This window comes from Barbus barbus (genome assembly GCF_936440315.1).
Source record: "Barbus barbus genome assembly, chromosome: 17".
In the NCBI taxonomy this organism is placed as follows: Eukaryota; Metazoa; Chordata; class Actinopteri; order Cypriniformes; family Cyprinidae; genus Barbus; species Barbus barbus.
Window position 1 is genome coordinate 9,544,136 of NC_136745.1, and position 13,408 is coordinate 9,557,543.

The following is a 13,408-nucleotide window of genomic DNA, read 5'->3' on the forward strand; positions in this document are numbered from 1 at the left end:
ATAATGAACGCAAAAAGGATGCGCTTTCTGCCATCCCGTTCTCTGTGAACTCGAGCGCTAAACTCCATGTATATCTTTGCCTTACAGACATTAAAAATATATCTATAGAGAGTGAAATGTCTACTTTCAAATGAACCAGTTCAACTGGAAAACAAATATTCTCAGATTATGTAACAAGTATGAAACGTCACATACAGATGCCTCCACTACTGCAGAGATGACGAGTCTGTGTCGTCGACTTCATATCTCTCGAGCCTTATTTACTTCAGGATGTCAGTGGCTCAGTTTGATGCTTTGCTAGCGATACTAGAGCCACATATTATAAAGACCACCAATTTCTGTGAACTCAGTGCGCAAGGATCTATACACAATGATTTGTGCTGCGAGACGAAGCGGATGAACTTGAAAATCGCCATTCTGGATTTTGGCATTTGCTTGTACTCGGTGACTCTGAACGGTCAAAACACCTCTCAAAATGCTAACAAAAAAAATTGTATTTGAACGGTCAAAACACAAATCTAACTCGATCTGAATATTTTTTATGACGGACGAAAATTTCGGAGGCAGTGTGTAAACGTGATTGATATAACTTGAGGTCGTATTTATTTTTTAACGTGCAAATATTTCGGACAGGGTACAGTGGCTAACCATTGGCTAACTCTGGTACGCAGCATCAAAAGGAAACATAATGTGTTTAAATTTTTACTTGGTTCCTTCCAAATAAATAAATACACTTACAATGTATCAAATGAACATGAATAAATTTTTTCTTGACAAATTAGATTAAAAGAGCAAAATTACAATATTTCATTTGGAAACAAAACACAAAATCATGTGACTGGAATGTAGTACCAGTCTTCTTATTGATAGTTAAAAAAAAAAACTAAAGCAATTTTTATTTTGCAAATAACTGAAAAAAAAAAAAAAAAACTTTAATTCGACATTCCTAAAACATCAAAAAAATAGAAAGAGTTAAATAGGAAAAAGTTGCTTCCTGAAATAACTTTTAAATAGATTACACATTCATACACATATATATATATATATATATATATATATATATATATATATATATATATATATATATATATATATATATATATATATATATATAGACAGATAGATAGATAGATATAACACACATATACATTTATGCATATACATAAAACACTAATAAAATATACCTAACAAAATTACTAAAACAAACAAAACAAAAAAAAAAAGTAATGTTGTGTTGGTGAGCGGCGCCCCCTGGTGTTTGGAGGACTCATTACCTGAGAATAGCAGCCACAGTTCTCCTCTCAAACTCTCTGGTATCCCGTTCAGAACCAGCTCTCTGGTCTTAGACGTGCGGTACATACAAACTCCACGGCCAAACTCAAAGAAGTGGATGTTCCATGATTCCTCTTTCATCTTCTCTCTCGTCTGTAGGAGGAAAAAGAGGAAGGTCAAAACATAACCAAGTAAAGACATGGCAAAAGGTTTGTTTGTTATTTTTAGATTTCATAAATATATATTTTTTATTTTAGTTTTAATTAACAAAAATAAAGTTGGTTTGTCAGTGTTTTTTTTTTCGTTAGGTTTTTTTTATTCAGCATGAATGCACTGAATTGATCAAACGTGATATTTTAATAGTCCTTTTGTACTTTCTATTTATCAAAGAATCTTGCAGAAACTTTAGATCTGTGTAGTGTATTTAAGTGCTAATTAGCTGCATTATAAGCAGATAAAATGATTTTAAAATCCTTTTATGCATACTTGTTTTAACCACTTCACATGAGGGCTGATGTAATGTGAGAGGGGTGTGTCTCACCACTTTAGGCCCCAGCTCCTCCGGGACGTCCTGCTGGTAGATTTGCAGAAGGCCCTTCTTGGCAGTGGGCAGACTGGGGCTGTAGTGTTGGTTTTGGGGCATCTCTCCGAGCCCCAGGACAGGAGGGGACGGGGGCAGAGAGGGTGGCGTACTCGGGCTGGGATTCTCCTGGAAGCAATGACAAACATTATTAACATTATTAATTATGCTTCAATCGTGCAAATGTCTTTAATCATGAATAATGAAGTAAATACTCTAGTTAACAAGTTTAAGGTCAGTAAGATTTGTTTTTGAACTAAATTAATACTTTTATTCAGCAAGGATACATTAAATTGGTCAAAAGTGACAGTAAAGACATTTATAATATTACAAAAGATTTCCATTTCAGATAAATGTTGTTCTTTTGAAGTTTCTATTCATCACAGAATGCTGAAAAAAAAAAAAAAAAAAAAAACGTTTCCAGAAAAATATGAAGCAGCACAACAATCAGAAATGTTTCCTGAGCAGCAAATCATCATATTAGAATGATATCTGAAGAATCATGTGACACTGAAGGAGTAATGATGCTGAAAAATTTAATTTATTCCTGTGATCAATGTATTCACATAGAAAACAGTTATTTTAAATTGTAGTAATATTTCACAATATTACTGTTTTTACTGTATTTTTTTAATCAAATACATGCCATGGAGAGCAAAAGAGACTTCTTTCAAAAACATTTAAAAAATCTTACCAACCCCAAACTTTTGATTGCAAGTGTATATAAAATATAATATAAATTCTAATAAATTCTGACTCACGGATTGAGTGTTTAGACCACATGGCCTTTCAGGAGTGCGCTGCAGGAAGTCAGAGATGCGCTGTACTAGGAAGTCACGGTCTTTGAGGTTGGCAAACAGGAAGGTCATCTTGTTTTTAGTGCTGATCGACAGTGGACTCGGCAAAACACTGCTGGTGTCTGCTTTCTCCACTATAGTCACCTACAGAGAAAGAATGAGAGAGGAAGTGTCCGTCAAGCTGTTGTAACTATGTGTGAGCGTTAGTGCCGATTCATCGTGATTAATCGCATACAAAATAAAACGCACCAGTGTGTGTGCGTTTACCTCTCTCAGTGGAATGATAAGTTGACACAGATCTTCCTCTCGACTGGCAAAGCAGATGTAGTTGTTAGAAACAAACATTTGACCGACAACATGCATCTTAGTGAACGGTGTCCAGAGTGTACAGTCGGTGTGTCCATCCAAACGCTCGTCCTGTGTGAGCCGGAACAGCGCTCTGTACCGCTCGTTCTTTGCACGTGCATCCAAGTCCCTAAAACACGTGAAAAGGAACTCAACTTGTAAAATATTATTGCAAAATAAAACCAGACAATTCTGACAAAAAGGGTGCTCTGTTTATACAATGAAATTCAAGACTCATCTGTGAGTGGTCTGCTCACCTCTTGAGCGCAGAGACGTTTTTCAGGGTCTTGCAGGGTTTGGGGAGCGAGCGGTCGGCGGCGAAGCTCTCGTTGTCCAGCAGCTGTCTCATGGCGATGTTGGCCAGCTGCTCCATCAGTTTGAAGGTCTCGTTGATGTTGAGGAACATGGAGAAGAAGTGCTCGGTGTCACGTGTGCTCACGCGGATGCTCTCTGGGAAAACCAGCGTGGCATTCTTGTCCAACTGCGTGACGTCTGTCCACTGCACCACCAGCGAAACTACAGTCACAGGAATGAAGACAAAAGATTTGAAAACAAGTAAGGGGAAGAAAAGATGGTGGAGGAGGAAAACACAATTTCAAACAAACTAAAGAACACAATTCAATATGAAACAGAGCCCTTTTCAGAGCATTTAAAATGGCAACATTCAACCGCTACCTGAAATAATGAATTCTGATTGGCCAGTCGTGGCATACTGTGGTTATTTTATGCACACTATGGATCAAAAGTCTGGAGTTGGTAAAAAAAAAAAAATCTTACGTTAAAAAAAAAAAATACAGTAAAAACAGAAATATTACTAGAATTCAAAATAACTGTTTTCTATGTGAATGCATAGTAAAATGTAATTTAATCCTGTGATCAAAGCTGAATTATCAGCATCATTATTCCAGTCTTCAGTGTCACATGATCCTTCAGAAATCATTCTAATATGCTAATATCTAATATGATTTGCTGATATTTGTAGTACTCTCCCATGCAATGCTGTTGAAGTTAACCCAACTATGACAACTACTGCTGCTGAGATGTGAAAAAGGTCCATTTATCAATGTTGAAAAAACAGTTGTGCTGTTCATATTTTTGTGGAAACTGTTAGATTTTATTTTTCAGCATTCTGTGATGAATAGAAAGTTAAAAAAATAACATTTAACTGAAATAGAAATCTTTTGTAATATTATCAGTCACTTTTGATCTATTTACTGTATCCTTTCTGAATAAAATAGCTTAGCATAACTTGTTTCCACTTAAACTCAAAAATGCTACATAATATGTACATCTATGTTTGCATTAAAACTCATAAAAACCATATATATATAGTATTTTAGTTTGCATACGTGTATGCATGTTTATTTACATGTGTGTATATACATATTTTGCTATAAAAAGCAAAAAATATATGTACAAACCAAAAACAATCATCTTAAATGTGACGCTATTTGCTTGGGTTCTAGAGGAGTTCCATTTTCTGTTTTTGTAGAAATTTAGCTCCACTGTACATGTTGCAGTATGCATCAAGTATGCATGTATCTCACCCTCTTTTCCCAGCAGGAAGGAGTAGAAGCAGAGGTGATTTACAGACAGGTAGATCCAGCCCTGCCGCGGGACTCTGCCCTTCCAGTAGCTGCAGGGGTAATAGTTCACCAGCTTCTCTTCCTCCGGCATTCCGAACAACTTCCGCATCTTCAGCTCGGCTTCACGGAACTTCCCAGGATCCTCGTCTTCCTGAGGTTTGCCACTTTTATTCTCTTCAGCGATGATGCCCTACAAAGAACAAGTTGAAGTTTGGGGTCTACAGTATAAACAGTAATAATGTGAAATATTTGTATCATTTAAAAAAACAGTTTTCTGTTTGAATACATTTTAAAATGTAATTTATTCCTGTGATCAAAGATGAACTTTCAGCATCCTCACTCCAGTCTTCAGTGTCACGATTCTTCAGAAATCATACTAATATGCTGATTTGCTGCTCAAGAAACATTTCTGTTATCAATGTTGAAAACTTTTTGTATGTCTGTTTGGTAGTTTATATTGCCTCAAAACTCCATCTTGAAAATGTAGTGACAGTCTCACATTCTTTACATCAGAAAAGCAAGTACAACCAGTATCCCGATTTCTAATCATGATTATTTCCTTTTTTAACATAAATATAGCAACCAACAAAAAGTGAGAGAGAGTTGTGTTACTTATTCAGAGAAACATTTAGACCTAGATTAAGATTTGAGGAGCTAATATAATTCACTATCTCTGAAGAAATTAATTAATCCTAATTTAATGGCTTCAATACGTCTTTACTTTGACAAAACAAAAAAAACATTGCACCTGTATTTTGCCCTTGACGAAGGTGGTGATGTCATCGTCGTTGTCAAAGATGGACAGGGTCTGCAGTAGGTTTGTCTCGAGCCACTCCCAGTGTTCAGTGATCTCCTTACGAGACGAGCCTGCGACACACACACACACACACACACACACACACACACACACACACACACACATCCATCAGAATTAACTGTGTCACAGCCTTTAATATGTCACTCAAATTCAGAGCGGCTGTTTAAAGGTCAGGTGAGGCGTGCACAGGCGATACAGCCGATGTGTCTCAACACAGCCAGACGATGCTGAGATGACGGTAATAAATGAACCCAGTGTCTGTTTAGGAAAACATCAAGACAGTTTCCTTTGTTATCTGTCATCTTACTAAACAAATCCAGACTAATCAATACATCTGGAGAAAGACAAATCAACTGTTATCTCGACTGAGAGCTCTATATCACCTATGATACAAAGTCAGTATAGTTACAGATGTTTGTCATTTTAAGTGAGTAATTGCTGGATTAATCATTTGAGTGTGTGGATGGAAGGATAATAAAATAATAAAATAAAATAAACATTAACTACAATCAGTTTTAACTTATAAAAACTTATTTCCGCTAGTTGCCAAGACAACATTTCATGCATCGATACCACTTTTACCAGAACAAGGCCGATACCGATACTTTTACTTTTGGTACTCGCCGATACCTGTATTTTCATTGCATATATACTTTTTAAAAATGATGGGTACAGAAACCAAAAGAATATGTTAGTTGGCTTAGTTCATTTAGCAAATAGATATTTCCTTCAGTTATTTTCACAATTAATTATGCCCACCATTAAAATGTATTCCACAAGATTTTGTTACTGTGACTGTTCTTTTTTTTTGCTCTATGGTAGCATCTTTAATTTAATAGTGTTAGAGATGCGCCATTGCAGCGGCTCAGTGCTGTAATCACAAGACGTTTTAATGTAAAAATTCAGGGAACCACTCGTTATATATAAATCATTTTTAGTAACTTGTGGATTGATTGCGTGTCTCGCACATCTGTGCCGCCACGAGCTCAAACCACTCATCTTATCAGCTCGCACACATCAGCTATACAGGCATGAATATTGAATGTTTAACATTAGATTAACTGCATACATATACTTTGCAGACATCCTTAATCTCTGGACATGGCACTGTTCACACACCATGTGGAATTGGTGTTGGGTATCACAACATGTTTACGGCAAGAAAAAGGTGGATAGACAAATCCTAATTTAAAATATTAACAAAAACTACAATAGTATATTGATACTAAAACAACACGGTTTCTGTCTGTGCTACTATTTGAAATGTTTTCGTATGCATCGCATCTTGCTTCTGTCAGTGTCTTAAATGTGTTGTGCTTTAAACTGCATTTTTATTTAATGTAACTGCAAATTTATGGAACCAATTCAATGTATTTTGCAAGGAAATTAACTACAACTCTTCCTTCTTTATTATATAAACGTGTCTATGTTATAACACCGATCTGAGATTTACTGAAATCACACAACTTTGACAATTCGATATGCACTCTGAACTTCTGGATCAAAACTAAATATTTGCGAAGCTTCGCAAAGCAGTGTTTTCAAAAGCATCCATAACTAATTTTAACCAATCCACATAACCCTAAGTAAGAACACTAAGAAATTACGAATGAATATTAATATACTTAAAATAAATAATATTATATACATTTATATAATGATTATATTTTAAAAAATAATATTACATTATATAACATTACATAACATTAAGTAAGCACCAACTAATAAATCAGTTTGAAACTAAAATTATGCAGTTGTTGCTTTTTTCTGCATACTAAGCATGTGGGCACATCCCAATTTCGTGTACATTTATGACCCGGATATCAAGTGATGTTCTACAGACTTTAAATACGGACCACAAGCTATATTCCAGAAGATCTGTGACTCTCCCGTCTGGTGCAGGATCCTGTACGGAGCCACGCGAGCACTCGAGTCCAACACCACATCCAACGTACCCACCAGCAAACCTGAGAGAAAGACAGAAATGTTCACAGGTCACATCTACATGCAGTATGAAGAGAAAAAACGCCTTAGTCGATAACAGGCATCAGAGCGCAGTGGTTTCCTTCAGTTCTCATTGCTGAGACACACATATTTACCCAGAAAAACACCAGAATTTAAGACAGGGCATGCCATTTGTCACACACACATCTTGACTTCCTCCTACAGGGGTCACATGATCAGTTAATGTGTGATTCTGATGGAGACATAAACACTGGCTTCTTCAAAAGGGATAAAGTGTTGTTGCGATGTGTAATGTGTTGAATATTGCACAAGCGTGACATTAACACACACTACACCTAATAAAGAGTCTCACTGAAGTATGACAAAACACCCGTATGATGTAACTTCCAGACAACAACAGGGTAATGCTGAGGTCTTCGTAACGTAATTGAGTTTATAGTCAGGTTCAGAGGTGAATGCAGTCATTCTGCTGTCATGTGAGGCACTCCTCTTAAAAAGTGTCTGTTTTTGTCTGTTTGTTTTTAGGAGCTAAGGAAACGCATACGAATATCTTTCTCAGGAGGGACTAATAAGTTAACACATTGTGACACAACACAAACACAAACCAAACAAAGGCTTTTCTCCCATGAAACTCAAGATATAAATTTTGTTATATACACACACATATATATAGACAATTATATACACACACTAATATATATATATATATATATATATATATATATATATATATATATATATATATATATATACACACACACACACACACACACACACACATACATACATACATACATACATACATTTATACACATATATATATATATATATATATATATATATATATATATATATATATATATATATATATATATATATATATATATATATATATATACACACATGTTAAACCAATTAAGCACGGTACTAATGTGTTTTATATCAGGCAAATATCAGGCACCTAAGAAATGTTAAATTTATCATTTCAACCATCTGTAATTTATTTATTACTGTATCAACATTAATCCATACACTTATAAATTACAAGCACATAAATATACTTAAATTTAAGACATGCATGTATAAACTTACATTTCATAAACATGTCAGATATAAATATACAGATGACGCAAACAGTCAGCATCAATGAAGAGATGCGACCAAAACAAATCCACCTACAGATTATTGCACATGTTATAATGAATCATCAGCTAGTATAACTGCGTTGATAAACTCCCCTTAATTATGCATGCGTGATCTGTCATGCATACGAGCCCCGATGGTTTATATTTGGGTAATATCTCATACCCGTGAAGCCTCCTCCGCGCCCGTGTCCCTTCCTCCTCTGGAGGATGAAATAGGGATTCGCTCGCTCGCTCACCCACAGCGCGTTGGCCAGTAACACCTCCTCCGGGGTAATCCACATGGCTTCACGGGAGCTTTCACTCTGCAGATGCGGCGAATGTGTGAGTTTTGATCATGCCAGAATGGACGGGACTCAGCTGATGTTTGTCTGCAATGCATGAGCCGCCCAACTCACTGCGGGTGAAACTAGCCACCGTGGAGCCAAAATGGCCTCCCGAGCCACTGGAACTTCAAATTAAAGGTCTTTAGCACCACCGATTATAAAACTATTATTATTATTATACCTTATTTTATACACAGTGTGCTCTGCAAATATATTTGATATATCTGTAAATAGATTTGAAATTGTGTTCCACAGCAGCATTAAAATACGGAGATTTGTTTTATTATTTCATGTTTTAGCACTGAGAGATGTCACTTTTTCTGACGGTATTTTATTTGTCCTGTTTGGCAAATAATCAGTTGCTTGCTCTCGATGTTGTTTTCGGAAGTTTACAAAATCTGGGGACCCTCTGTGCAGGTACCCTTAAAAATCTTAATAGTAAAAAATATTTCGGTTAATATGTTAATTTATTATATTAAGTTTAACACAATTTAAAATAAATAATTAAAAAACACTTATATAATCAGTCTCATTCTGCTTTGTACAGTCTGTTGGGAGCTGTACCGTCAGGTTTTCACCATAAATAAATCTCCAAATAATTCTGTATAGAATTTAAATATATATATATATATATATATATATATATATATATATATATATATATATTGTTGTGCTATACAAATGAGTTGAATATGTTTCTTTTCAGATTTGTACATAATTTTAACAGCATAATATTTAACTCTTTTCACTAAAAGAGTTAATCTGTAAATGTATCGAGTATTTATGCATGCAATGCACAATTATGTCCACGTTGTGGCAGTATAGTACGCTAAAAAATTTTAATAGTCTCTACTGGGATTTGAAGGGTATGATATAATGATGAATGAATAATATGTACTTAAAAGAACATCATGGCATTACCATCTGTACTGGTTACCTTTCTATCAAAAATCAGGAGACTCTCTCAAACACGTGTGTGTGTGTGTGTGTGTGTGTGTGTGTGTGTGTGTGTGTGTGTGTGTGTGTGTATATATATACAGTATATTAGTGATGTCAAACAGTTAATCGCATCCAAAATAAAAGTTTTTGTTCACATAGTCTAATATGTGTGTACTGTGTATATTTATTATGTATATATAAATAAAAACATGCATATATACATTTAAGAAAAATGTTTATATAATATATTTATATATAATAAAAAATTACATGAATATATATTTAAATACATAATATTTTAAAAATATATACTGCATGTGTGTGCTTTTATATATACATAAATATACACAGAACACATTCATCACGATTAATCGTTTGACACCAAGATCTCTCTCTCTATACATATATGCATACATACATACATACATATTTATAAAATGTAATGTACAAATGAAAATCTGTAGGCTATATTAAATTAATGAATGAATTTTCCCCACACAATTCAGTCCTGAATTTATGTATTTATTCCTTTTTTAGGCATTTTCTATAATCATTTATTAGATTTAATCATTTCTACATTTCCAACGTATATGTAGTTTTGTATAAAACAGACAAATAATAAATCCAATACAAATTCATTCAACAAAACCATTCATTTTTTTCAGGCCATGAAATATTACGCAAATTTTCGAAACAACACTCACAATGTCATGTATTGTAGCATATTTTCACCTGAATAGAAAACTACCTAAAGTATCTTCAAAGTGAAGAATATAGGAAAATAAAGTTTAAATTCTATTTTGATTAAAAATATATATTATTATGCCTCAGATATCAAAGATACATGAGCTCCCTGTAAACATTTTCTCCTTCACTGACACCTGTAATGATCTCTGTGTCAGACTGAAGCACCAGAAACACCAGATCAAGAGCTCTCCTCCAGGCTTCAGACTTCACTGTCACATTATCATACACACCAGCTCCATCTGCATCCATCTGCATCGATATGGCATCTCCATCTTTATAATGTCTCATCTGATGTGCAATAGCCGTCCAAGTCTCTGCTTTAGACGCCACCGACCCACTGTTCATCATCAAAGTGGAGACATAATCCATCCAGGCTTCAGCCATCAGCTCCAGCACCACACCTTCCTGTGGGTTTTCCATCTCTGTCTGTTTAGATTGATGAAGCTGCTGGATGCAAAGCAGTTCGGTGGTTCCTGCACCATGAAGCAACTTCCCATCTGTGAGCGCTTGGTGCAACCGATGAGCGCAGCTCCAAAACTGATCCTCCAAGCTTTGCAGTTTAGCAGATACAGAGCTGCTTATGACCGCTGTGACCAGAGACGTGTTTGCAGTCACAATGCTGACTGCAACTAAATCATTTTTTCCACTGAAATCTCTCAGTTGACTGACTGTAACTCCTTGTCCCACGCAGTTCTCGTCAATCTGCGTAACGTAGGAAACCGGGACGACGCCTGTGCATGTGCTGAAGTCCTTCAAAATGCTGCTTTTAACACCTTCAATAACCAGGACATTTGCGCCGAGAACTCGGTCTTTGAGTTTCATGCCAGCCGTGCCGCTAACAAGCACAACATCTATGCTGAATTCATGCAGTTTTCTTAATGCATCCTCAGTCCAACGCTCTTCCAGACTCACGCCAGACATGTTAGCACGATCTGTGATGCGCACGACATTCCCAGGCCTGTTAAAACCCATGTGGTGATACTTCTCGCACAAATCGCCGTTCACCAAAGCGATATTTAACGCCTGACCCTGAAGGTGTCGAACCACAGAGGCCTGTTCAACTGACAGCAACGTAACAAAGCCATGTAACACGCTTGATTTCCCCTCAGACAGGCCTGGAATGAGGCATGTGACCAATTTTTGAATATCCAAAGATCTGTTTTGTGCATTTTCTGTGTTTTTGGATTGCAACTTGCATGCTTTTAAAACTAAATGCATGGAGGAGTCGCATCCGTGGCTGACGGCTTGCGCTATGTGAGTTACGTCATTCAGAGCTGTTGGTGTGTTTTCAGTCTGTGCATCATGGAAATTAAAGTGTCTGCTGTGTTTGAGTGTCAACCTGAGATTCTGTGAGTGTTTAACATCCATGTGCTGCATCTTTCTGTCCTGCATGTCTGATTTAAGAGCTGAAGTAGGTTTGCAGTCCTTTAGTTTCTGGCAAGAAACTTCTTCCACTCTAACAGCTGATTGTTTGCATACCTCCAAACACACCTCCAATCCTTTCCTCATGACTGTTTTGATATCCAACACAGTTATTCCTCTGTTTAGACACTCTAATGCAACTCTACTCCAGACTCCAGCCAGAAACACCAGCGCACCCGTCCCGGAGTGGAAGAGCTTCTGCTGGGCCTGTACCATCTCAAGCAGCAGTTGTCCGACTGAGCAGCCCAGCTCGATACACTCAAGCAGACGTGAACAGGAGCTGACCAGCATCGCATCCCTGGCGTCTTCATCCTGGATAAACTTGGGCCGTTTGTTGGGGCCCAGAAAGCCATGTGTGGTTGCAGCTATAGCCTCCAACTGCTGGAGTCCGATGTGGCGGCGCTGAGCAACAGTGGCACTTCCACACATCTATGAATAAGGAATAACGAGATACTGGTTAGTTAATATTTACAAATATTATTTAGCTGTGTGTTCTGATAGGATTACACTGCAGGCAAAGGGAAAAAAACTATGCTAAATACAAATAATAAAATGCAATTAACCATGTAAAAATAAATCTTTGATTAATTAAAATTTAAATAGAACAAAATTTTAATATGTAAACAAAAAATGTTTTTTCCCCCTTAGATATGAAGTCCTTAATTAATTGTTTTGTATTAATTCACTCATTTTTGGGAGATTTTTGTAATCCTTTATTAGACTTAATAGTTTGTACATTAATAATTTACATGTATTTTTATTAACTAAAATATATTTGTATTAATATATTTTTATGTTCTTATTTAACATTTTCCATTTATTGCACAAAATGATGTAAATATTCAGGATAGCACACATTTAACTAATTTAATTATATCAGTAATTATTTATTGTTTAGCTGTGTGTTGTGATTCGGTTGTTGGCGGAAGGAAAAACAAGGCTAAATGCAATAAATAATAAAATGCATAAATATGAATATATTTACATATTTGGGTTAGCGAAATAAATATAAATTTTTTTAAAGGAATCAGAAAATGTCTGCAATAGCTTCCAATCAACGACAGTAGTTTCCCAAATTCATCTGTTACTTGGATTAAAAATTTATTTTGAACATTGTGTTTAGATTAAATGCATAAATGATGCATAAATGAAGTTGACAGAAGCATAAAAGGCTGCTATATTAGATAAAATGAGTAAACCGACTTAAAATAATGACATAATGGTCTTACTGGCAAATTAGCTTCTGTTGTATTTTATGCAGTCAAAACAAACTGTCTGGGTATCATCTTGGATCAAATTTCAACTTGAAATCGAGTCATATATTACTAACCCTATCGTATACAATGTCTTAATCAAACCGAAGCTACAAACCTTCACCGCTGAGCTGCATTGTTTACGTGGTGAGGCCATACTCTGAAATGCGCATGCGCGCTGCATTACAACACTCTTGCCGACGGCTCGTTGCTAAGA

At 35.8% G+C, this 13,408-nt stretch overlaps 2 protein-coding genes across 3 annotated transcripts in view; both read right to left on the reverse strand.

The window, feature by feature from the left end:
• The window catches only part of LOC306883683 (TBC1 domain family member 9B-like), a 30,438-nt gene extending 21,529 nt beyond the window's left edge, over positions 1-8,909 (reverse strand). The window contains exons 1-9 of the mRNA XM_079439080.1: positions 8,671-8,909; positions 7,254-7,364; positions 5,329-5,447; positions 4,542-4,770; positions 3,252-3,510; positions 2,917-3,124; positions 2,614-2,793; positions 1,814-1,981; positions 1,275-1,425 (exon numbers count right to left, since the gene is read on the reverse strand). Of these exons, the coding sequence (XP_079295206.1) occupies positions 1,275-1,425; positions 1,814-1,981; positions 2,614-2,793; positions 2,917-3,124; positions 3,252-3,510; positions 4,542-4,770; positions 5,329-5,447; positions 7,254-7,364; positions 8,671-8,788 (1,543 nt within the window). The 5' untranslated portion in view covers positions 8,789-8,909. The remainder of the gene's footprint in view (positions 1-1,274; positions 1,426-1,813; positions 1,982-2,613; positions 2,794-2,916; positions 3,125-3,251; positions 3,511-4,541; positions 4,771-5,328; positions 5,448-7,253; positions 7,365-8,670) is intronic.
• Positions 8,910-10,272: 1,363 nt separating this feature from the next.
• LOC306883216 (chaperonin-containing T-complex member BBS12-like) lies at positions 10,273-13,360 on the reverse strand. Of its 2 annotated transcripts, none has more exons than XM_079438334.1 (2): positions 13,168-13,360; positions 10,273-12,367 (listed from the first exon to the last, which is right to left on the reverse strand). In XM_079438334.1, the coding sequence occupies exon 2, from the start codon at positions 12,365-12,367 to the stop codon at positions 10,604-10,606; it is 1,764 nt and encodes a 587-aa protein (XP_079294460.1). In that variant the 5' UTR covers positions 13,168-13,360; the 3' UTR covers positions 10,273-10,603. The 2 variants fall into 2 exon arrangements, with proteins under 2 accessions (XP_079294460.1, XP_079294459.1); XM_079438333.1 differs by having other exon boundaries at positions 13,310-13,354.
• Positions 13,361-13,408: the final 48 nt, after the last annotated feature.

Coding starts and splice junctions, on each gene's coding strand:
- LOC306883216 (XM_079438333.1), bottom strand. CDS start 13,348: ATGGCCTCACCACGTAAACAATGCAGCTCAGCGGTGAAG. Junction 12,368..13,309: donor AATGCAGCTCAGCGGTGAAG/GTTTGTAGCTTC, acceptor CCTTATTCATAG/ATGTGTGGAAGTGCCACTGT.